This window comes from Strongylocentrotus purpuratus, unplaced genomic scaffold (genome assembly GCF_000002235.5).
Source record: "Strongylocentrotus purpuratus isolate Spur 01 unplaced genomic scaffold, Spur_5.0 spur5_contig_850, whole genome shotgun sequence".
Classification (NCBI taxonomy): domain Eukaryota; kingdom Metazoa; phylum Echinodermata; class Echinoidea; order Camarodonta; family Strongylocentrotidae; genus Strongylocentrotus; species Strongylocentrotus purpuratus.
The window spans coordinates 798,470-824,675 of NW_022145558.1; the positions used below are offsets into that span (position 1 = coordinate 798,470).

The 26,206-nt window shown below is 37.0% G+C and overlaps 1 protein-coding gene across 4 annotated transcripts in view; it reads right to left on the reverse strand.

The window, feature by feature from the left end:
* LOC580387 (protein phosphatase 1 regulatory subunit 12A) overlaps nt 1-26,206 on the reverse strand; it is a 123,012-nt gene that overhangs the window by 41,744 nt on the left and 55,062 nt on the right. Inside the window, exons 10-19 of one of the 4 annotated variants that reach the window (XM_030994140.1) lie at nt 25,378-25,629; nt 24,455-24,528; nt 17,289-17,516; nt 14,343-14,433; nt 12,712-12,762; nt 11,806-11,826; nt 10,683-10,748; nt 5,191-5,320; nt 4,695-4,834; nt 300-344 (exon numbers count right to left, since the gene is read on the reverse strand). In XM_030994140.1, coding sequence (XP_030850000.1) covers nt 300-344; nt 4,695-4,834; nt 5,191-5,320; nt 10,683-10,748; nt 11,806-11,826; nt 12,712-12,762; nt 14,343-14,433; nt 17,289-17,516; nt 24,455-24,528; nt 25,378-25,629 — 1,098 coding nt within the window. Of the gene's footprint in view, nt 1-299; nt 345-4,673; nt 4,835-5,190; nt 5,321-10,682; nt 10,749-11,805; nt 11,827-12,711; nt 12,763-14,342; nt 14,434-17,288; nt 17,517-24,454; nt 24,529-25,377; nt 25,630-26,206 lie in introns of all 4 variants that reach the window. The other 3 variants (XM_030994134.1, XM_030994151.1, XM_030994146.1) reach the window with 3 other exon arrangements.

Genomic DNA, 26,206 nt, shown 5'->3' on the forward strand with positions numbered 1-26,206 from the left:
TTTGGCGAGCAGAGTGGAACCTCATTATAAAGAATATTGCTGTAAAAAACTCTTATTTTATCATCTGTTGAGAATCAAAAGGATGTTTTACTCTGTGTTAAAAGTATATGAATTAACGCCCTTCTGGCTCCAAACAGACGATATTAAAGAAGTCCTTGTATTATATTGTTTGTGAGCCTATATATATCACGACTATCATGTAACAGTTTCATATGAATTTAGCTGTTTCTTTTAGTGAGGTTCCACTATGTTTAAAGGTCATTGACCTATTGAGTATAACACAGCAAAAGTTCACTCACCTTTAATGGATCATCTTCGTCCTCCTCGTCCTCGTCTTCATCCTCCTGATCGTCCAATGATGGGATGAGCAGATGATGGAGACCGGTGGAAGGTAGGAATGAGAGATGGAGAGTGGAAGGAAAGATGGAGGGAAGAAGATGAAGAGATGGAGGAGACAGTGGAAGTTAGAAATGAGAGATGGAGAGTAGAAGGACAGATGGAGGAGGGAAGAAGAGAAGGAGGAGGGAAGGAGATTAAGAGATGGAGAGGAGAGGGAAGAAGATGGAGAGATGGAGGAGAGGTAAGAAGATGAAGAGATGGGAAAATGAAATGAAAACAGATCGAAAGGGGGAGGGGGTGAGAAGATGAGAGATTGTGGAAGGTATATATTACATAGAGAAGAGAAGCAGAGAAGGAGAGAGATGAGAGGGAGAGAAGAAAAGATAAGAAGGTAGAGATGAGAGAGGTAGAAGGTAGAAATCAGATGGAGAACAGAGGAGGAAAGGATGGAGAATATGGAAAGGGTGAAGATGAAAGACCAATGGAGGGTACAAATGAGATGAAGCATAGAAGAGAAAAAAGGATGAGGAAAGAATATGAGGAAGAGGATGAAGAGAAGGAGAGGGAGAAGGTGAGAATATCAGAAAGAATGAGGAGATGAGACATTGGTGACAGGTAGAAATGAAATGGAGAATAGAAGAGGAAAAGGAAGATGAAGAGGAGAGGGAGAAGAGGAGAGGGAGAAGGTAAGAATATCAGAAAGAGGAGATGAATAGGTGATAGGTAGAAATGAGATGGATAAAAGAGTAAAAGGAGAAAATCAGAAGTAGATAGGGAGGTCAAATTAGGAAAGGGGAAAGCCAAGGAATACGACACAAGATAAAAAGTGAAAGAAAGAGGGAAGGAAGGATGGGAGATGAGCAGTGGGAGAGAAAGAAAACACAATACTGGTTAATAAACGTCCATATCTTAAGCATGCACATTCAACGTGCAGTGTACAGGATGAAGGTGAACAGTGCATTGGGGTAGACAAGGGCTCTGAGATAGACACTGCAACCAAATGCCATGCTTTTAAATCACATACTATACTATCCATTTACTGCTAAATCCATAACGAAAATGAATTCTTGTACCTGGAATGCTCAGAAAGCAAGTCTATGTATTTAGATATAAATATGTAAGGGACCTGGGTATTTTTCCCGAAATCGTCATAATTACAAGTTCATCAGCATCCCATTGAAACGCGCGTTAATTGTAATACAAGTGTTTCAATGGGTTGTCAGCGAACTTGTAGTTCTGACGGTTCAGTGAAATGCTGCCCTGTAGATAAGTCCTAATGTGTAAATTGGGGTTAAAACTAAACCCTCATGCAATGGCACAATGTTTTTTGTTTTTTCTTCAAATAATGATCTCCCTGTTTTGGCCAGCAACCAGTTGTACTACTTCATGCAACTATCTACAGAGTTGTACAATTTATCACAAAGAACTGAAATTGGCATCCCCATAAAAGTAAGTATTCTAAGTGAAGGATTTTGAACAAAGGGTGAACTATTCTCTATAATTGCACCATGGGGAAGACAAAAAAATCAGGCACATTTGATAGCTCAGATATTATCAACTTAAAAATAACCTCCACGGTAAATTCAAAATAAACAACCGAAGAGGTACTTTCAAATACAACATGCACCTTCAAATTAATTGCTGCACACAAATTATCTACAAATAAAAATACTGTATATCAAACATGGAAAGGAAAATTAGCAATGGGTGCAATTCAAAAAGCACATGCAAATATGAAATAAATAAGAATGAGGAGTGTAATTGCAAACTGATAAGTTTCTATCAATGGTGATCCAGATACAATCCTCTTATCGTTACTTTTATCTTTCCTTGTACAGTGTAACCTGTCTATAAAGACCACCCTAGGGAGACAAGAAAAAATGGTCTTTACAGGCAGGTGCCCTTTATGTACAGGTTCCTTTAGTACATGTTTCAATGAGAAACTATTTTCAGGGAAATAAAAAATGTGGTCTTTCTATACAGGTGGTCACTATAGCAGGTTTGCGTGTAGTTCTATTTGTTCTGCAATAATCCACTATTGGAAAATTGTGTCCTCATGGTTAAGGGTAAATATTTTGATTCTGCACCCTCTTAATAAATATCAAGCCGATTGATGAAATGATGTATGAATAAATGAAGTAATAGATAAGAATGGTGATTAATTAAATGAAAACAATTTTGATGAATGTAAGCTATCAGAGAGCCTAAATGTCTTAAGTTGTCTATCCAAATGCAAGCCAAGATTTTAAATTGTCCCAGAAAATTCTGAGAATGTAGGAAGACGAACAATTAGAGGGAATTTACTTCTTTCTTGTAAATGACAAAAAAACTAAAACTATTATCTGTCTGCCATCTTGCTTTCTCTAAAATGCAATCATTGAAACATTTGACAAAGTCGTTTAGAAGAAGGGAGTGAAATGAGGAAATTGTGAAACCTCATCACCATCTACCAACTAGCAAAGCTCACTCATGGATGGCGGACAAAATTTATGAGAGGGCTTGGTCATCATCTATAATGAGCTATTTTGTACCCAAGTTAAGTCCGAAATATGGCATGAAAACAACTGTCAGGGCCAGCAATCAAGTTCTTTAGGACCGCCTACAATGGATGTGTTAAGTACTGGTTGAATTTTTTTTTTTTTTTCTTCATTTATTGGCCTACAGGAACCAAGCAGTTCAAGTCTTAATCCCTAAGGAAAAGAGAGCTTCTTCAATAGTTTTTAAGTTAATTAAAGTCAAACTAATATCAAATCACAATTAGACACTTCAAACACTACAAGTTAATTTGCATCCATTGTGTCCAGCAGTTCAATGCATATTTATTTCTACTGCATACAACTGGCTATTACAATTTCATTTCTTTAAATACAAATGGACCATTTCAAAGCAATTTCGATTTATAAATGTACCAAAGCACAACAAGGATTTTCAAAGCTAGCCTGCACTTTTCCACTACTGCATAAATGATTTGCAAGATCAAACTAACATAACTTAATGCAATAAAAAGCTTGTAAAATAATAGTTTTGCATTTTCCAAAATTTGGGATGAGAGCAGGAAATGGATCTTTTGTGAATGAATGCAACAATATTGCGATTTGTACTTGAGGTGAAATGATATGAAATGTTTGTGGAAACCAGGAATAAAATTTAATCTGAGGGATATTCCGTGCAATGTATTGCATATGAAATATGTTTTATTTTCCATATATTTCAGCCCAAATGAATAATACCTTGATATAGCAATTAAATAATGGTATCTTTTGGTATCACTACCATTAGCAATGGTCATATATCAAGAGATTTTTTCATTCGTAAATGAAGGTTGTACAGGAAACATTGCATGGAAGCACCCAAAGATAAAGTGAGGTGAAAATAAGGGATTAAAAGAAGTGATTTCCTTTCCCTTTTAAGCATACCTTGAGATTCTTCTATTAGCAAACCAATGAGATGTTCAGGGAAGCAACAAAATTCAAAATGATACAACAGTAATTTTCAATTTATATTAAATATGCAAGATATATTGAGCACAAGACATGGGTACTGCCTACTGAGCTGGAAGCTGGGGGATTTTTTAGAGTATACATTTTTTTGAGGAAAATATCATGCTTTCCCTTAAGAGGGAATCAAATTCATGCAGAGTAAAATGCAAAAACCAAACTGGGTAAACTTGCGGGGGTTTGAGTGGATGCATGAAAAAACACAAAAATTGATTTGAAAGACCCAGCGTTGACTGATTTTAGTGAAGCTACATGTTTGCTTTGGTGTTTTCGGTTCTTGGTGTCATTTTCATAGCAAATGCTCTTTTTGCCGCTTAATTTTGCTCAGGTCAGTTTGCCGAAGCCTTCAGTTTGTTTTTCTTCTGAAGACAGGGCCAGCTAACATCAACTGGATGGATGGATGTTACTGGGAGCTTAAGAAAGAGTAAATAGTTCTGAAATGTGATGTTTTGGAAAGGAAGAGCGGTCCAGCTCTCCGGAGGTTAAAGATAGAAAAAGAACAGAAGCTGTGGAGAGAATTTTGTATGAATCACAAACGCAGAATCTATGATAAAAAGGATGTTAGAGAAATCTTTAATAAAGGTTGTAAGTTTCAAGGTTAAAGTTCATAAAAGGGGATAGTGATCCATAAATTTGTTTCGATGTGTTAGAAATTGAATTGAAGAGAGTTGGGAAGAGACATTGTGAAAATGACCATGGGAGATTTGAGTAATGTGTCTACAGTGGAGTGAGAATCGTTAGCAATTAGCATCGGATCTTTTGGTGAAGACTTTTGTCCGGCTTGATGCTGTTGCTTTTTATGAGCCGAGAGAAAACGAATCAAAGTGGGTCCTTCACCTCTTCTTCACGATAGATTACCCCGGTGTCTCTCCTCTTCTCCCTCGGCCGTCTCCTGGAGAGCGCTGTACTAGTACCGGTGCTGTTCTTTTTCAGGGCGTCCTGTTCCTTCTCTCGCTCCTTCTCCCGCTCCTTCGCCCGCTCTTTCGCTTCGTCAGTTGCTGTGACAGAAGAGGGAAAATGGGTGTTTCAATTGAAGAAGCATAGATAACTTGTAGCACAATACACAAGATATTTGCCAGTGATGTAATAGCCAAAATACATCAACCCCACACACTGAAGACCTATGTAAACTGGACGTGTTTATTACACATATTTTTTTAGGGTTGTAAAAGCAGCATTATAGTCCGTTTACAACAACTGTGGAGTTCCTTAAGGATCAGTCATGGGACCACTCCTATTCACTTTTGTTTGCACACAAAAAAAATCAGATTCAGGATATTTTAAAAAAGCATATTATACTATACAAATGTTTCTTTGAGTACTTATGAAGTCAAACTCAGTTTTAAGAACATACCTGATTTATCATCCCTGTTGGCTCTTCCTAGTCTAGCCGTAGCTGTGGGGGTATCGGTCGAGTCTGTGACTGTGCTCCTACTTGGTCGCGCCACAAAGGTCATTGTTTGAGGTTCCTCTGGCTTCTCATCCTGCAAATACAAGGAGAAAAGATTTTAAAATACATTCAGTTTGAAAACCACACAGGAGACATTGATGTATCTTGAAATGGGAATGATATCTATGTGTTCATTGCTACAACCTGTGTGAGTACAATTATATGCTAAAAGAAAAATGATATGGAAATACTTCAAAAAATCCAAATAAACTTCAGAAATTCCTCCACCCAATTAACAACTTGGAAACTCATTCACCACTAACACTCAATACGTCACTAATTCTTCCCCTCACCACATCCACTGACTCTTCCAAATCATTCATGAGCCCCCCTTTCACTCTCCAATCACTCTCTCATCTCACCCACCCACTCACTCACCCAACCCACTCCCTCACTTACACCATCCACTCATACACTCACTTGACACATCCATTCACTTAACCGACCCAGCCACCCACTCATCTCACCCTCCATTCACTCAACCCACATACACTCAGTCATCCACTCACTCTTCCCAATCACTCTCACACTAAACCCATATCCATTCACTGAACCCACCCACCCACTCACCCACACACTTAGTCATCCACTCACATCTTCTCATACCCACTCGCTCTCACATTAACCCCATATCTATTCACTGAACCCACCCACCCACTCACTTATCCACTCACTCTCCCCAATCACACTCACACTAAATCCATATCTATTCACTGAACCCATCCACACACTCACCCACACACTCAGTTATCCACTCACCCCCTCTCATACCCACTCACTCTCACACTAACCCCATATCCATTCACTGAACCCACCCACTCACTCACCCATTTGCCCCTCATCTGCTGTCAATTATGTCACTCAAATCACAAAATTACACTCTCACCCCCTCTCTCTCTATATATGAACTGGCAGTACATTAATATTTCAAATACAAAATAAAGCGACATCTTTCCATGATGTAAAACCATCAAGACCTGGTACTACCAGAGCTTCAAATCTAGATGTAGATATTGGCATCTGGAGCCCTGTTTCATAAAACTTGTTATCAATAACAAATGTCACATTTCTAAAAACAGATTTGCTTTCAGCCAATCAAATGCAACAATTTCAGTTAGTTCAGTAGCTTGTAATAGCTATTGCAACTTGTTATTGGTAAACAAGTTTGATGAAACAGGCCCCTGAAAACTGCCATAACAGGTACTTTACGAATCAAAGTATAATGGTGATGTCATATATACATATGTCTTAAGTACAATGGTTCATTAGTTTCCATGGCTAGATATCATGCATGTTTACATGCCAACTCAAAACATAGATGAAATAATGCACAGATTAATCTTTAAACATAACCTCTCCTCAAAGCCAATAGGCTTAAACTCTCTTCTCTAAAATTAGTTTCAGCCTTTCTCGCTCTTAGCAGACATTATGCATTGTTTAAATTCATTGTTACATAATGGCAAGATCCACGTTTGAATGTGCAAGGCTCCAACATTGCAGTGACATCACCCTTTCTTTTCACTCTATCTTAAAGGGAAAGTCCACCCCCAAAATAAGTTTGTTTCGATAGAGGCAGAATAATAAGAAAATCAGGTGAGTGAAAGTTTGAGCAAATTCTGAATGAAAATAAGAAAGTTATGAATTATTGAAGTTGTGATCAATCAAATACAAATTGGCAACTCTGTGACTTATTATACGAGCTCTCCTTCATTTGCTTTGTGCATAATATTCCATAAAATCATGTTTTCTTCGTTATTGATGATGGAATATATATTTGTTCCTTGCAGGGGGAGTATAGAAACATATTTGCAATTATTATATTTAGGGTGCATGTACGGTTGAAATTTTTCTTGAGGGAAAATGAAAATTTTAGATTTTTTTAGTACTGAGCAAATGGAAGTTGAGCTCGCATGATACGTCATAGAGTTGCCAATTTGTGTATGATTGATTACAACTTTAAAAATCCTAACTTCCTTATTTTTAATCGGAATTTGCTCAAACTTTCACTGACTTGTTTCTCTCATTTTTCTACTCCTATTAAAACTAACTTAATTTCAGGGTGGACTTTCCCTTTAAATGATAAGAGTTTCAGCCATTCTCACTCTCATTAAACAATATGCATTGCTTATTAAAAGTAGTCACCCGGGGAACCATAAGTGTTTTGAATTGATGCAAAATTCATATCATTGCGAAGGGAAAGCCTTACTGAACAAATATAACAACTTCCCTCTTCAAAAAATGTTTTGGGCCCGCTGTAATCATCTCTCTCGCAAACAAATTTTTTTTTGAGATCCAGATTTTCTGCCTTCAGCGGTCTTCCGTGGAGCGTCAAGATTTGTGACGTCACATGCGAGACTCAGCTAGCAACAAAGCATTTTACGCCTTTCCATGATATCTATATGATTTTTTAGCAAATTATTTGTGTTTTTCAAGAGAAAATTTTATTATCCATAAATAATTTGTCCATAATTATCAGTTGTCGTGAATTTTCTTCGGATGACTACTTTATTACATGATGGCAAGACCACCCAGGCACCCAGACAGTGGTGTGAAGCTGTGACATTTCAGTGAAGATAAAACTTTCTAATCATTGTCTTGATTCTCACAGATATCCTCAATTTTTTCGATTAAAATTCCAACTTGCTTAATTGTTACTTGGTAACCCAGGTTAAAAACAAGCATCTGGAATGATGCTTTTAAGAACCTTTACATGTGTAAATGTAATAATACCGACATATCAAATAATTAATAAACTAAAAGTTCACTAAAAATCAATGTAGTACATGACAGTGTGTTTTTACTAATAATAAATAATGATAAATATAGTATTACTACAATTTCATAAGCATATGAAAACATTTTATTCTACATGTATTATACCAAAACATGATAGATCATTTTCGTTCCAATTATTATGTGACAGTGCTTAACGTTTAAAGCAATGAGGTATTAAAGCATGCTTGATTTATGTCTAAGTTTGTGAACTCCATTTTTTGCATTGATTTCGTTGTTTCAAATCCAATTCTCACACTAGCAGATGTAAGCTACGGCTATGGCTCTTATAAACTCCTCCCCCTTAAATTGAAAGCTACAAATGAAATGTAAATGGAACGTAGGGCATCTCAGAGCAACATACATGTATCGTGCATCTTTCCAGCAACTTTTTTAGCAAAAGAACTCAACCAATCAATTATAAGGGAAAGTCCACCACTCCTATTGGGGGGATCTACTTGATTGACCAGACAAGTTACCTTGTTAAAAAAGACATGCCTCGAGATTTCTCTAAGACCCCTTTTTATCATGCATGACATGCAACTCCATGTTATCCTGCAGAATGATCTATACGTAAACCTCACCTGGGGGTGTTTCACAAAGATCCCAAGTCAAACTTAACTGTAAGTTAGACTTAAACATTATGGAAAGCCATTTGTAGCCTTTAAATAATATATATTCAAAAGCGAAAATTCAAGTATTTTAGACTTTTTATAAATTCCTCATCAAGAACATATAATCTCCTTGATAATAAAAAGTATGAATCATTTGAATCAACATTTTATGCCTTTTGAAATAATTTTACAAAATATTTTCATAGATGCCAACGGCTTTCCATAATTGTTAAGTTCAACGTAGAGATAAGTTCAACTTAGGATCTTTGTGAAACACTACCCTGGTTTCACAAAGTAAATCTGGTTTTGTCAAACATTCCTTTTCAGACAGAGCTTTGTTTTTACTTTATAAACAAAAGGCAATCTGTGTGTCATCTGTTTTGAGAAAGTGCTTGTTTATGTGCAATGCATGGTGACTATAAACAGTAGAGCCTCTGAAACATTATGAAGCCAGTTGAACTCATAATAATGCGTGTGACATAATTACATGATGCAGTTGAAATCAATCTTTCATTCTATACACAGCCCTGCTGCTAATTGGCTCATTTCTTGCCACTGATTGCATAGAATACATTCAATCTGCCAAGTCTGCCAATCGGTCAAATAGGCCTCAATAAGAATCAAGTGGATCTGTACTTTGATTGGTTGTCAGCTTGTCTGATTCTCACTGACATTTCACCATTAGCCTAAAAAGAAATGTACCCAATTTTGATTGACTGAATTGATTACTTATCAGCTTAGCACTAAGATAATCTCAGTAAGCTAAAAATAGGACTCATGATTTTACTCAGGAGGTTTTGATTGGTAATCAGTTCTTCACCATTAATGCAATCACAGAAAGCACCTGGATTGGATGTAATAATTAACCATTGCCTAATTTTGCAATCAGATGTGACCCTCTTGATTTTCATTGGTTGTCGGCAGACATAGGTTTGAATGTATGAGCTTGCAATCAACCTTTAGAGTTATTTTTACAAAATGGCCTGTAAATTGTGTTGTTGATGATGCAGTTAGTGACATTGAACTGTATGAAACTTGTTCTTACAAAATAAATCAAAATAAAAGTAAGTTCTACATGTTTAGAGTCTGTTTAAAAATTGGAGTTCTGGGTTAATCTGGAAATCCATATGTATAATATGTGTAGTATTTGAATCCACTGATGCGAGTAATTTTTGTATTCCTTGTGATGATAATCTTAAACAATCTTACACCAAACCATGACAAAATTCTTTGTTTGTGATAAACCAATTTCAAGAAATATGTTGACATCATTCAAAAATTAACTGTCTGTCATGTCAGTCCTTCAATTTAATTCTCATTTTTAATCTATTTTTGTTGATCTATTTTAATAACAAACTTTTTCATGATGTGAATTTCAATAAATATACAGAATTAAAAGTTCATTAATTTCTCCACTCACAAATGTTTTGTATCCCCAAGCATATCAAAATATCCAGAACTCCAATTTTGTTGTTAATAATAATGTGTTGTTAAAAAGCTTACTGTAAAAGCAGAAGATTTACTGTGCATGAAACATTCGCAAATCCCTCATTTTGTGACAAAATACTAGATTCGTAACTGAAAATTGCGAAAGTTTCATGTCACCAATTTCTGGTTTGACAGAACTCTCTCTTCTATGAGCTATCAGCTATCATGGCCCCATCACTATGAACATGACGGACAAAGAAAACAGACAAAATATACAGTTCCTCATTCTACCCTCAACTTTTGCTGTGGTAGACAAAGGGAACGTCCCTTCACTGCTATTATGTAAAAATGTGTAGAACAGGTGAATATGTAATTGACATCTGTTCTACACATTTTTACATAATAGCAGTGAAGGGATGTTCCTTTGTCTACCACAGCAATTGTTGAGGGTAGAATGAGGAACTGTATATTTTTTCCTCTTTCTTTGTCCGTCATGTTCATAGTGCATACACCCTAACATGCGCTTGATATGAAGTAGACGTGCCAAGACGTGTCGTTAAGATTTCTCTTTTATCATTTTACCTTCTTCTCTACCGTAGAGGCCGATATCCTTGGTCGCAATCTTGGCGTTTCTTGCTTATTGTTATCCTGCTCATAGGGGTCAGAGTTCAAACAACACACCGTCTCACTAACAATGAATTTGTTATATACGTTGGATAAAACCTGGGCCGGTATTTAATTCAATACTTACGGCAGATATATGAGTATTCTACTTAGTTTTCGGCTTTAATAGATAAAATACTTAACCAACTTTGGTATTCAGTTCAAGCTTATAGCTAAGTATTTCACCCAAGATTTAAAACAGCTCGATAGAGGATTTAAGCCAATTTTTTGGAGGCCTTCATTGACAGGCATGTGGTTTTTAACGCAGTATAATAACCTGCGCACAATTGTATTTTAATATGTGAAGCGTTAATTGCGCATTATGATTATCAGTAAGTATTTTAGTTTAAAGTCAACTTCACCAAGAAAAATATTCAGATGCGATCTGAATACAGACATATTACTTAGTGAAGTAAAATGCTAAGTTAAATACTGACTTAATCTGCGTATTGAGTTGAATAAGGCTTATTAGTTATAAATGAGGTAGTGAACCACTTCACAAAAACTCATTCAGAATAATGAAAACCACTTTCCAATACAAATTCAATAACATTCTTCACATTCATGTAACATTGCAATGGAAAAAAATTATAAAACATCTATATGATCAATAGTTTACACATCAGAGGTCGGTACTTTAGGGTCACTGCGAAGGGAATTCTATTACCACCTTACAAAAGAATAAGCTTCTGCAACCCTCATTGAACCCTTTAGACAGCTTCATGTATGCCTTCAAAACTGAATGAATCTTTGTCATTGACATTCTATATACAAGTAGATATGCACGTATATTAAAAACAATTGAATGTAATTACAGAATGGGTTCTCTTTCCCTTTTTTTTTAAGTCTAAGGTTTTTGTTTTTTCTGTCTTATCAATGGCTTTCAGATAATACAACAGATATTCTGAAATAACCTCTTAACAGAGCTACATGTGCCATATCTTCACAATTTTGTCAATAATATGACGTTTTATATCCCATATATATATATATATATATATTGAATAGACTTTGTAAACAAAGATGTGTAGTGTATACTTACAGCCACTCTGTTATCTTGCGTCTGTAGAAAAGAGACAAAGAAAATATCCAGACTTTTAGAAGTGATTCAGAAATAACCCAAGGTCTAAAATTAGCGCAAAATAAGCATGAAACAGTCAGATGTCCAATATTAGATTTTAGATTAATTTTAGACCATGGGTTAAAATGAGGGTTTAAACCATCGGTTAAATTTAAACCTCCTTTGTGAATTTGGGCCAATAAGTCTGAGGAAAGTGCCGAAGTACTTGCATCTCTGTGTATAAACATTGATGTTATGTTTTGATTAGGAATGGACCTAAACATCATCATAGAAGGACCTGACAGCATTTATCATACTATTTCTTTAAAGTTAATAAATTCTTCAAGTACAGATATAAATGTGTTTCAGGCAGTCGCTGATTGGACATTTAAAGGCCCTATCTGATGAAAATACAACTTTATATCAATTGAAAGCTGAAACAACGTAGAATAAAAATGTAAAAGAATATAAAATATTTCCCCTTTCCATATTGCACAAAAGCAAATAAAGACCTCATTTTTCGCACCCTTCCAAATTACAGGTGAACAAGGGTCAAATTTGCCAAAGTTACGGTGACAACATGTCATGTGGACCTGATCGGCTCGCCTATGTAGCTGAGGCAATGAGCCATTCTTAATTAATGCAAAGTCATTGTAATTATACACATGCTCCATATAAGATGATGTCATCAAGTTTTTAGGTAGACAACATCCGATATTCAAAGCTTTAGATTTTTTTCCAAAAAGCTGTACTCCTCTGGCACACACTAAAATAGCATATAATTGATATTATTGTAATATATGACTTATAACCTTTCCGTTGATATTTAAAACTATCTATTTCATTCTTCACTTCCAACAGGGTATTTATTGAGATGAGAGTTCTTACCTTGAGTTCATTGCATTTGACGGCACTCTCTATATCTTCTGCTGAAACACCCTGTAGTCATAAAGAAAAGCAAGAAGAAAAGCAATGTGACACTAAGCTTTAAAAGTGTTTACGGTGGTATAAAAGCAACACAGTCAAACCTGCTATAGTGACCACCTGTATAGAAAGACAACATGTCTATAAAGACCACTTTTGTTTTGTTTCCCTTGAAATGGTTTTTCATCGAAACATGCTCTAAAGCAACCTGTACATAAAGACCACCTGTTTTAAAGTTCATTTTCCTTGTCTCTCTTGAGTGGTCTTTATGGACAGGTTTCACTGTACATCTTTAGCATTAAGTGTGTATTAATAATGGTTTGACATCTTACTGCAAGTTTTTGTGAACCAGTGCTGAAACATTGCACATGGTTTAACTTTATTTACAATACTGGTACTGTAAATGATGTGTATTAAAGAAACGCTTAGAGGCAATATGCAATTTGCATTATTATTATAACAGAAATGAAGACGTAACCTTGGTATCTTGTAATTTGGTTGGAAAGGGGGCATAGCTGCAATTGAAGTTGCTTCAATTGCAATATACTAACAAGGTCACGATACATACATGATACATGACATACAAAAGAAATACATACAAGAATAATTGATATGATTGAACAATCATTAACCATGCCAATTACAGTATATTTTGACAAAATTCCCATCCCAATACCTCTTTAAAGGCATCATTTAACGATGTTAAAGGTATTACAAAGTTTTGGGAAATTTTGAAAAATGGGTGGATAGTGATTCTTTACAATTCTGATATATTTGGATGCACTTGAGGATGTATAAAAAGCACTAGAAATTTTAGCCCCTAAAACGCTTCTGCTTTCGAGAAAAATTGAATATAAAGATTTACCGGTGCTCCCGGTAAATTTTGATGAATTTCAAATGGCTCTTACGGCCGAACTATGGTAGCTGAGACCATGAAAATCTCAGAATATGTAGTTGTGGAATATAATTTGCGAACGGGAATAGCTATTCGGTCGATATTATTCAAGAAACATTGTTTTATAGCTTAATTAATATATTGACCTTGAGAGGGAGCTATACAACATAAAGTGGTAATTATTCATGATTTCATAACTTAAGACTCGATTTCGACCGCGACGACGATCACTGAATATTGTAGGATCACATATGCTTCCAATATGTTCATTTGAACCAAATTCATGACCCCATACCAAAACTTTGTATTACCTTTAAATCTGAGAAGCATGGCCCTACATGTTATCAGTGTCTGTGATATGGTGCAATATTGAAGCCCTAACAAATTTGCGCTTCAAAATGATCATGAAGTACCTCAAAAAAGTGAAAATCTTGGAGTGACCGGTTTTACCATACTTGTTTTCCCCAATAGACTGTAGTGTTATGAAAACCGTTTGGCAAACGCAAAATTTGGTTTCGATTTCCAATCATAAATATCTTGATAATCAGACAGACGACCGGCTTGTAAAAGTCATGGGGTTCCTGACTGACCTAAAGGTTTATAATTATCATTGCAGCATGAGCTAAATCCAGGATTTTGTTTAAGAATCTGAGTTACCGGATCCCTTTAACCAATAATGAAACTCATTAGCTTGACTGACCTGCGTTGATCTCCTACTTGAACGTTCCCTCTTTGCTCGCGCTTTCCTCTGTGTTTCCGACTCCTCCTCCTTCGACGGTGTCATGATCGACCTAGAGGGGGTAAGAGGTACGAAGAATTATTATCAGCCGAGTCACTTGGGAGTGCCTTTGACGGTATCATCAAGTTAGAGCAAACGTTGACTACTACTATCACTGGTTCTAGGTTAAGCCTGCTGGTTTAGATCACAAGAAAGAAAGAACAAGGGGGAGTCCAACTTGTTTGGCGGACGTTACGTATGCAAGGTTGGTTTAATAGCAGAATGGAAGGTCCAGTTTGCAGTATGGTCTGGCAAGCTATGAATTCGACATTGACCGCTTGCTCCCTCATTGGTCAGTCGACTATACTTGCAAACTATCGTTCCTGGGACTGGTTTGACCCACGCACTACAGTCCCACGTATTGTTCTACACCAAACCTAAGTACAGGTCATCTGCTTTGTGCAGTCCGAGTCTAAAAGGGTTAACATCGACAACATGCACTATTGAAATCATAAATTGCTAAAATTAAAGAGACTGGAAATATTATACAATGTCATTCCTAAGAAGTGTTGTCACACGTTTGGTTAGTAAGATAGCGGCTTTTACAACCTTGAGTTGGTCGGTTCATTGATATAACCCTGTCTGGTTTTAAGTTGTATAATCAAGTGACAAATCTGTGAATCCTTAGCACTAGTAGTATCTTGGTTTAAATAACAAATCTACATTCAGAACTAATGCAATCAAATGAACAAAGCCTATCAATTCGAGTGTTAGAAGGGTATAAATGCCTTGTAAACTTTACACGGCACTTAAGCCCAACAAACACCCAACGGACAGTGCAACCCATGCATAACTAAAAAAGAAATCACAAGAATGATCGACACAGCAGAAAGCTCGTTATCAACCAAAAAATGGATGTTGCAAGCTCCGATTCTAGTCATGATTGTAGAAATATCTTTTAACAACTCTTTTAGACGTAAGATTTTTTAGTTGGGATGGACAAGAATTTAGCCATTGCAATAAGAAGGTGCTTTTGAACTTGGATATTAAAGAAAATAAAATGTACTAAAGTCAAGTTACTGATGCATCAATCTCATTCAGTCTTGGAGGTTTGAAAACAAAGGAAATAGCGCATCTATCAAACTACTACTGGCTAATTTCCACAAAATTAAAAAGCAGTAAAAATCTAAATCAATTTTTGCTAATTTAGTTGTGCCCGGTCATCTAAAAGCAATGGGGAATTTTATGTTACATCTTCCTCAGTAATGTTGGTTAAAAACTGCATGAAACCAGTTGAACCTGGTTGAAACTGCATGAAACCACTTTGGCAAGAGATTAATCTGACTCAAACTTGTTTGTCAAGAAAACTTTAAAGGGCATCTGAGCTAAATGACACTGCCAATTAAACTGCACAAAACCGGTTTAAACCAGATTTGAGGATTGTTATGATACCTTAACATGGCAGAGGAGACTGGATACTGCAGGTCTGATCCGGTTGATGGTGGATTTCAGTAAAATATCTACGCTACGTTATTCAACCAGAAGGATTGCAAAACTGGACGGCAATACCATGCCATTTTCTCATACTCAAAACGTGAAACCAACCATGAAATGTGATTAGTGTTCAATCATGAGGTTTTGATTGTCTGAATGAGACCATTACGGGAGAGAATGTGGGGGGAACATGAGCATGATATGAAGGGAGTGGGAACATCGTTTCCACTGAGATTAATGACGTTTTTAAAAACGTAGTACGTGTACTGTTCGTATTGAGATGGACGGTATGGAATATAACTGATGTTTGTATCATAACAAATTAAAAATCCATGTCATTTGCTTGAGTAAAATAGGTGGCCGAAGAACAAGAATGTAAGAGTGCAGTGACAATTTAGGAGATTTTATGAGCTCATGAAAAATATAAAATAATGCTCGAAATATAGCATATATACGATGGGTAGGGTATTCATGGAACTTCCAGTGTGCAACCAAGTGTGATATATAAGTGAAATATAATGTAAGAGTACTTGTGCATCTATTCCCTTGATTTCTTAGACAATTAAATTAATGTTTGGAAGAGGATGCTACATGTATAGATAACAAGGTATATATAGTGTATGTGATGAATCAATGACTGAGAAGTAGTTAGCATCCCCAAAATATGCTGGGTTGTCCAATTTTAATTGTTAAGAAGGGAAAAGGATTAGGGGAAATTTGGTTGAAGACACATATTTGGACAGATGATATTAAATGTTACCAGGAAGAATATATCTTGAAAGTACCGGTACCTCACGTATAGTATATATTTATATTAATGTCTTAGTAATTCTGAATAAGAATAGACATATTGAGAGAGTATCTGAGGGGTTCAAAATTAATTTAAAAGTTAAGGTCTCGTGTAAAATTTTGATGCAACTTGGGGTTACCGGTATGTAATATTATCCGCTGAAGGTCTTTTAAAAATCTTCAGTCAATTTGGTTTTCATGCGAATTTCATTAAATTTCGTTCAATGAAATTTGAGATATTATAAAACTAATTGCTTGTATCTCTTTACATGGCCGATATATTTAAGAACAATCAATGTGATCCTGTGGATTATTTCAAAATAATGATGTATTCCATCAAATTTGTCATTGGTAGGTTGAAAAAAAAGTGAAATAGACATTCTAAAGATTTCTCCTGAATTGGGCCCCATTTTGTATCAAAACTAGTAGAGGTTGGAGTATTTAACCTTTGGGGACACCAAATCATATCCTTAAATCACAAGGAGAGGTGCACTGTTACATGACCATATAAATACTCTGATTTGGTCTCATTTTCCATTAAAAGTTGTATAGGTTGAAGAGTCTAACCCTGAGGGACACCAGATTGTGCCCTTAATCTTACAAGAGGTGCATTGTTACGTAACCTTTACCCCCTGATGATGTTACCTTCGTGATGATGGTACCGTGGTGGTTGCAGAGCTACCCACGGGGGTGTTATTATTGCAAGTGGTGGAGGTGGTATCGTTGGTAGTACTAGGTGTTGTGATCGCGCTGGGAACGCCCCGGTCCCGGATAGTGCGATCCCGGGCCGGCTCCGTCCTATCCTGATCTGTGGTAATCTCGGCAGCGATACGGCGCCTTCCACTTCCCCGCGGGGAGGGGAGTATCACCTCTCTACTCGGAGGGATGGGTTTGGTGATTTTGTTTTTGTTGGAGGTTTAGATATGAGAGTTATGTAAGAGATGGTGGTGGGGGAGGAAAAGGGTAAAGGAAGATGATGGTTAGATGTAAACACACCCACAGCATAAATAACAACAAGATTCCATAAACACAGAGAAATGTGAAGCAAAAGTGTGGGAAATATTTCCACATGAGATATAAATAAATAAATATATATATATATATATATATAATGGAAAATATGTATGGAGTATATGATTTAACCAGTTATCATTAATAGACCAATGTTAATAACCTTTACAAACCAAGATTGGTTCTGGGAATTATAAGAAATGGTTAGTAGTTTATTCATCCTTCTGGTTTATAATATTTTTTTCAACTTAGGACGTTTTTAAGTTTGGTTTTCACAATAAAAATGTTTGTCTTTTAACCATATTGCCTCTATCCTTGAATCTGTTTTGTGTGTTTGTATTTCTAAAGATGCAATATACAAAATCTTTTGTTTCTTCACCAAATCTAAAACATATCTGAGAGAATAGTCGATTGATTTTGTTGTTTTGCTTCACAAATCTATCTACAGACTGAAGTTATTCAAATCATGTACTGAACAAGATGATCTGTCATGCCTTTAAAAACATCATGCACAAATGTTTCAAAATCCATTCCAAAATCTAATAGGTCAATCTAAACTTGTAATAAACAAAAAATCAATAGATGGTATGAACACTCTGTAACATAAAAGGAATATTCCATATCAAAATGGGTTTGAACACCTCAACAGCATGGGAGGGGCATTCAAACACAGCAATTAAACTTGAAAATACAACCCTTGGGATTTTCTAGCAAGAGTACTTACTTATCGTACGAATCTTACAACAAATATTGTACTTCTGTCGATTGGTTATTTAGCTTAACCCGAGGAACACCAAACCCACATCTTCATATTGAAACCACACATAAATGCATTTTCGATGAAACTTTCACACAAACAAAACAAGAGTGGGTTAAATTCATGTGGGAAATATGCAAAGATGGCTGGATAATTCAGTATGATCACATTTGGAGTTTGTAAATGATTTCATGTGGTCTCAATGAGAAGAAATGAGGGTTGGATGTTCCGGGTTAAACCAGTTTAAATGGTTTCACTCGTAAAGATGTACTGGCTCGCAGACAACACTGCCCTCTACTGTCAGTTCTTCATTGTGCAATGATATTGAAATGAAGCAAGCAAATATGGCTCTTGTAACTGTCTTTGCAGACTGGTATCATTTTTCACTCCTTACATGGTAAACAATGAGATAGAGAAATGTCCTATAAACTTGGTTCCACTCTTCCTTCTTATGCTAATTAAAGAGATAATGGGAAATGCAGGGTTTTCAAACTACATATTTTTTCCTATCAAATTCTAATGGTTAAAACTATTACAACAAAAATTGAAATCAAATAGTTAAAAATAATAAACAGCACCCGTTGAACTTTGTCTCGTACATCAAAAATGAAAAATACAGCAATAGATGGAAAAAAAGGACTACATGAGAGCAGGAACAAAGCAAATAGCAATGTATATATTACAGTATGATGTAATAGATGACATACTGCAGGAAAAAAATAGAAAATTGATCAATTTGCAGGAGGAAAATACAGTAGACAGGAAAATTTAGAATGGAAGAGGCCTTGAATGCTCAATTATTCCTTTAGTTTTGCAGTATGGAGGGTTGCGGTTGGAACGTTCCAATATGACTCATTATCAGATGAAAAGAGTTAAAGAACTTGCATTGTGCCTAGGATTTTCAATGTTTATTTTTCTACAGGACCCTAATGATTATTTGGGTTGTATTGCATATGGTTGCATAGATATTCAAAAGATTTCTTGTTATACAATGACAATATTGGAAGCGATCTTTTGAGATCCTATGAGAAAAGTTTCCATCAGTGATAGAAGAGGATATTATTTTAAAATTCACACTGAATGTAGTGAATAACGCGCATGTATTTGATAGATGTCACAAACAAATGTAGGTCAAAATGATGTTGAAATCATCTCTGATTGATGTAATATAAACAAAATATGGTTATGGATGGTAGCAAAAGAATCTGAAAATATGACTTAAAAAGGGGAGGAATTTATTATTTTGAGTAGGCCTATTTATGGGTTTATGAATGTGGGTGTGGAGCAAGTCATTCAAGGATTTGTGATGAGTGAATTTCAGGCTTCAATGGGTTGTATTTTTTTTCTCCTTTCCTTTTGGAACGAAAAATACTTGATTATGGTTTTTTGGAGAAAATGACAAAAACAAATCTTTGAAAATGCCTCAACTAAGTTATGCCAATCCCCTACCCTTTTTTCTTTTATTAGAGACAAGGCCATTGTAAATTATCTACCTGTTTCTTGCCGACATTCAAACACATCGCTATGTCAAGCATGCTCGAACTCTCCATAAGAGCTTACCCGACATAGCGCAATCTAATCTCAGTCACCATATGGTAGACCAATTACTTGTCTTACAGGTTAAAATAAAGAGGCCTAAAAGATGTCTTCAGATTTCTCCCGAGTCCCATGTTATTTGGCGTGGAAAAATGGAGGTACTTAACTGACCTCCCAAAAATGAATGCAGTTTGAGTTTATTCATTAAAACTTGATTTGACAAATTAGTGGTCATACTATATTCTCAATTACCCTACAGGCGCTTAACTTTGTATGAAGACTTTCATTTGAATAAGCTTTTTAAATATCTTGCATTTAGTGATATTTCATCCTGTGAAAGTTGTCCTAACACCCACCCCAACCCCCTTATTTTACATATCCATCTTGATACATTTGTTGTAGGGATGCGAACCTTAATTCTAAAGAGGTAAAAAGAGGAAGGGGAGAAAGTCATTTCAGAAAGAAAGCAAAGCAAGAATACATGATCATCAGTTCGGATCACAACAAGAAAATAAAAAGCTGAAGATTGTTTCCTCAATCTTAAGGGTTACTCTTCTCGGCTAACAGCTATGAGAAAGAAGAATTTCAAGCTGTTAGCTCTAGAAACATCTTAATTTCCCACTATTTATAAGCAACCATTTGAAACACTTTAAATGAAATTTCTGAATTATCAGGGTTATCCCCACTTTTGTAATCTAACTTTCACATGTAACATGACAGCAAGAGAAATAATCTGCTTTACAATTACGGAAATCTATGCACATTGAAGAACTTTCTTACAGGACTGACAAAGTCGTTAAATTGACAATACTTGTCTACAAACAAAATTGCACAAAGAAAGAGGCCTACTTACATAAATGCATACAATACAGATCTCAAGAAGATACATTGCACTTAAATAAGAATACTTTGGCAAAGACTAATTGAATCACCCTTTAAAGACTATATTTGGTACAATTCATGACATTATTGCTGCTACTGTCCAAAATGGCAAATAAATCAACAAGATTTGTACATCTAACAGAACTTAATACACTGGATGAACGAAACTAGTGCCAAGGCCACCCATGTAATACAATAATGATATCGCTGGGCAATTGCATATTACTTCGATAAACTGGCAGGGGCTAAGCAAGTGACTTCCTGTGAAAGAGAAACCACACCACACCCAAGAGGACCGGTTGGGTGATGCTCTCCATCTGGGAAGGTCCTCTAATGACCGATGGAGGGTGAACTGCGGAGAGAGCCTTCGCTCGATGCATCAAGGGATGTCTCTCGCAAGGTCCCGACTGTGTTTAGGGATTCATCCTTAGATGTTTCAGGCCTCGATTCTTGTTTGGTGTTAGATCGTGAAATGTAGCCTTCAGCGATGCATATGCAACGTGTTTAGGGAGTCATCCTTAGATGTTTCAGGCCGCGATTCTTGTTTGGTGTTAGATCGTGAAATGGCCTTCAGCGATGCGTATGCAATGTGATTGTATGTCAGCACCCACTTTCAAAGTTCCATTCTGTCCTGCAGTATTTGCCATCACCAAAAAGTGGATTCTACCTCAAGATGACTATCAAACAAGGAATTCTTGAAATGAAGAATGTACTCTAGGTGGAAGACAAGCTGTTCGAAATCCAAATGCAATTCGGAAATCGCTCCATTGGAAGACTTCCCAAGATTGAGGACTGCTGTAGATGCATTTCCTTGTCCAATACTTGTCTTTAGTATACATTCTAAATGATACAGCTGATAAACATGGACTACAGAACATCTGCAAAGTATTTTCCAGACCAGCCTTCATTGGCTATGAGCAGTTCATGCTCATTGTTTAAGCACATTAACTGTGTTAGCATCAGTCAAGATAGCAGACTTCTTTTTGGCTCGTTCTTCATCTGGAAAATACAGCAAATTTCTGATTAATGTCCAATTGTTTTTTAAGTTGAGAAAACTTGTGTTGTCATCTCACTCTACAGTTTGATGTCAGTTATGATAATGTCTTCGATGCAGACTCATCTTGAAGATCAATGAAATGATTTTACAGCTGTTTTCAGAATGCTCTGGGAGTCTTGGTGTCCATACACTGTGGTGGAAGTCTAATGAAGACCAAGTTCGATATGATGATGATAATGATGATGCCAAAGGATGACAATGGCTTGTTGATTTGTTGAATCTTAAACTGTTCAATTCCGTATCAGCAGCACTGGACTGCTTTTTGTGAACTGCAGGACATTCAAGAGGGCCTTCAGAGACTTCTCGGCTCCCTTTGTTGGTCACATAAGCTTGACATAAAGAGGACTTGAGCTATAGATCCTAATGTACGAAGACACCAGTTTTCCTACAAGCTAGAGATCTGTCAGAGTAAGCTACGAGTGGCTTCAGTTTGTGGCACCTGTTGTTGGCGACATTAAGGTTGGCATGAAGCTGTAGATACATGGACACCCACTAGCCATAAAAGCTGAGGATACAACAACTGCTTGGTTCAGCCCGATAGAAAGGTTGCAGACGTTTTGATGGGCTTTGTGTTGAACCAATGAAACCTGACATGCCAGGTCAGTTTTACAGTAACTGTCATGTAAACTAAATGTTCTGATGACGACCTGAAGCATTTATATCAGAAGATAGTGTATGTTCAGATTGAAAGTGTGACTAGACTGTTAGATTCCGAGCCACTTGATCTCTGAGCAACAAAAAGATAGTATCCTTTGATCAAATGAAGATCCTCTTTCATAGATTTACAGATGATGGTGATGAACTGCTTTTGCTCTGCAGAACTTTGACGCACTCTAAATCCAAGAGGAAGGTCGTTGACGAATGATGTAGAAGATAAGAACTTCTCCTTGAAATTGACTTCCTAGTGTTTGATTGCTATTTTTTCTCATGTCAAATAGCATACACCTGGATGACACGAAAGATGTATCCTTTTGGATCCTTGTGAGACATGTTCAGGACTTGCGTCGCAGATCCGTATAATAAATGATTAATTTCTCTGACGATTACTAAGATGAACACAGCTTCGATGATGTCATGTCTCTGAATACCTTATGCCAAAGTCAAAGGCTCATGGCCACGTTGGTAAATGTTGCCACTGCATATCCTGCAACAAAGTGTCTTTTGGATGTTACAGTCCCATTGGTGTCTTTTGGTGTGTGCTGGCTGATATTCTTGATGGGGACTCCACCCCAAACACAATCTCCAGGGATTGAAAAACATCCAAAGACGCATGGAGCAATGGCTCGTCACTCCAGATTGCCTGCCTCTGGCCCTCAGAGGACCCGCCAGAAACAGAGCAAACGCAGGATGGTCAGGCAATCCCACCAGAAAGGCATAAGTGCCATCTCCACTCTTTGGCACCAAGCTGTCAACGCCTGTACAATTCTCTTTGATTATTTTAAGAATACACACACAAAAGGACAACATTCTAATCATTCTAAAATTTGCTGACAAAAATACATCAACAATTTCTCACAAGTAAAGCCATGAAATTAGAAAGACGATATAAACTGTAAGGCACTTCTTGGACACACGCCCTTCTAGCGGGTTGCCTGACCTGTCCCTATCTTAACTTTCTCCTCCCGGTCCTCCGCAATATGGCATGGTTTTTCCGCACAGGACCACACGCAGGGCCACTGCAAATCTTCAACCCGCTGGGCAGGTTCACTGTTCTAGTTTCAGCAATTTGCAGAGGTGCAGTTCTCCGACTGCACAGAAAAACCACACCATATGTGAGAGGAACACAGCTTTGACACAGTTCCACCCATCCAGTCATTGACTTCAACCAACAAATTATAACAATCTCTTTGAATAATAGGAGTAATCTAACCAAATGTTCAAACTTGCAAATTGGCTTTAAATCCAAACTTAAATCCATTCCCTAAATTCTATTTCAGGTCAAATTCAAAGGAAAACCTTTGATATATGCACACTGTATTCATCTATAGTTCTTTCAAATAATTGCATATATATCTCACAATATCTCACATAATATAATTATTTGAATACTGAACAAGGAAAGTATCATACAGTTCTACTATACAGCTAACATTAATTCGTTCAACAACAGAATTGTGTGAAGAAAGAAGTGATGACATGTATACAGAAATAACAAGAAGTGTAAAACAGAGGTAAAAATAACTGACTCATTTGAAGATTGTGGTGATGAATAAAATGAAGTATTAACCATGATACAATGTGTTCTTATACGAGATAATATATCACAACAGGCTATAGAGGTATTCTCTGAAGACTCTGACATTAACATAAATCTGATGCAACAGCATTGCATGGAGCGATGTTACGCAACTTCATAGAAGAGCTGTAACGATGCAAGGTGACCGTTTTTCGGTGTGCTATTAAAGAAAGGACTGCTTGTATCAGATTTGTGTCAATGTAAAGAGTCTTTCACATCAGGTTCAGAATACCAGACATAGACTAATGGCAAGGGTTGGATGACAAGAAATACATTGACTTGTTTGTAGAATGGTGAATTATCTTTTTTTAATAGGCATCTTTATAACAAACCTGCTCGGTTCCGACTCCACTGTTTTGGTGGAGGAAGGTGGCGCTGGTCGTGTTACCTTCTTGTTCTCCCAGGGCTGTACAGAAGAGGAGACAGAGAAACAAAAAGACAGAGACAGAGACAGAGAAAGAGATGAAGAGACAGAGGAGACAGAGACAGAGACACAAAGAGACAGAGAAAGAGAAAGGACAGGAAAAGAGACGGAGACAGAGACAGAGAGGAGACAGAGACAAAGATGGAGACAGTGACAGAGAAAGAGACAAAGACAGGGAAAGAGACAGAGACAGACAAAGAGATAAAGAGACAGAGACAGACAAAGAGATAAAGAGACAGAGAGGAAATGGAGCCAGAGAAAGGACAGGGAAAGAGAGACAGAAAAAGACAGAGACAAACAGACAGAACAAGAAGGAGAATATGAGGGAGAAGCAGTAGAGAAAAAAGGATATCAAGAAGAAAAGAGAGTGAAAGAGAAAGAGAAGGTACATACATTTAGTTAGTCATTGGCGGATAAGGCACAGGTCTATGTATATAATGGATAGCATAAACATATACACTGTCAATCCTTGTTACTTTAATATCTCAGATTCTAAAAACTCCAAAGTTAATCAAATTCTTAAACAAAACAGAAATCAATAAATAAAAGAGGGTAGTGATTAAAGACACATTGTGCAATGTGAGTATAAACGTTAGGAACTGGATTAGGAGTTACTGTAAGATTGAAAGAAGCTCTTTACAAGAAATATACAATTACAGAAGGGCAAAAGGAACATGGGCATCTTCAATCTGATCTATGGATTTTTTTTTATGGATCCATACTTTACTTTACTTTTACTTTAAAAAAAAAAAGTAAAAGTAAAGTAAAGTATGGATTTTTGTTTTTGTTTGTTGTTGGTGAAATGCAAAAAAAGAGAAAGAATTGACATACTGCTGGAGGCTTAGTTTCTGGCTTTGACGTTGGTATTCGGGGCGTGGAAGCGGACCGGGCCAACTTATCGGCCTGGGTTTCGGTCTTCTTGGGTTCCGGGACCGTACTGGAACTGGTGGTCTTCCTGAGACCGGTCCTCCAGGCCGGGACTTCTTCTTCTTGTTTCTTGTCCTGCTTGGGAGCCTGCTTGGGAGGGGGCAGCTTGACCTGCGCTTGCTGAGGGGCTAAGGGCTTAGGTGAAAAACTAGGCATCTAGGGGGCACAAAGAGAGAGGGAGAGAGGTGGAGAGGGGGAGGGAGGGAGAGAGAGGAAGAGGGAGGGGGAGAGAGAGGGAGGGGAGGGGGAGAGAGAGAGGAAGAGGGAGGGGAGGGGGAGGGGGAGAGAGAGGGAGGGGAGGGGAAGAGAGAGGGGGAGGGGGAGAGAGAGGGGGGAGGGGGAGAGAGAGGGGAGAGGGGGAGAGGGAGAGAGGGGGGGGGCAGAGAGAAAAAGAGAGAGAGAGATGGGGATATAGGAGATGAAGAAAAGGAGAGAGGAGATAGATAGGCAGTAAGAGGTAGAGAATAGAGAAACAATGAAAAATTGGAGTAAGAGAGGGAAATAAAAAGAGAGGGAAAGAGAGAAAGAGGGAGAGAGAGAGAGAGAAAGAGAGAGAGGGAGAAAGGGAGAGATAGGTAACAAGAGAGGAAGGTAAGAGGAGGAGAAAGGGGAGGACAGGAACAGGTAAACAAAACAAAATAAGTTAATCATTATGTTCACAACAAAATTGTGCGTCCACATCTTTCTTCAGCCAGGCTTACAGAAACCCAGCTTTCTTTTTAGTCTCTCACAC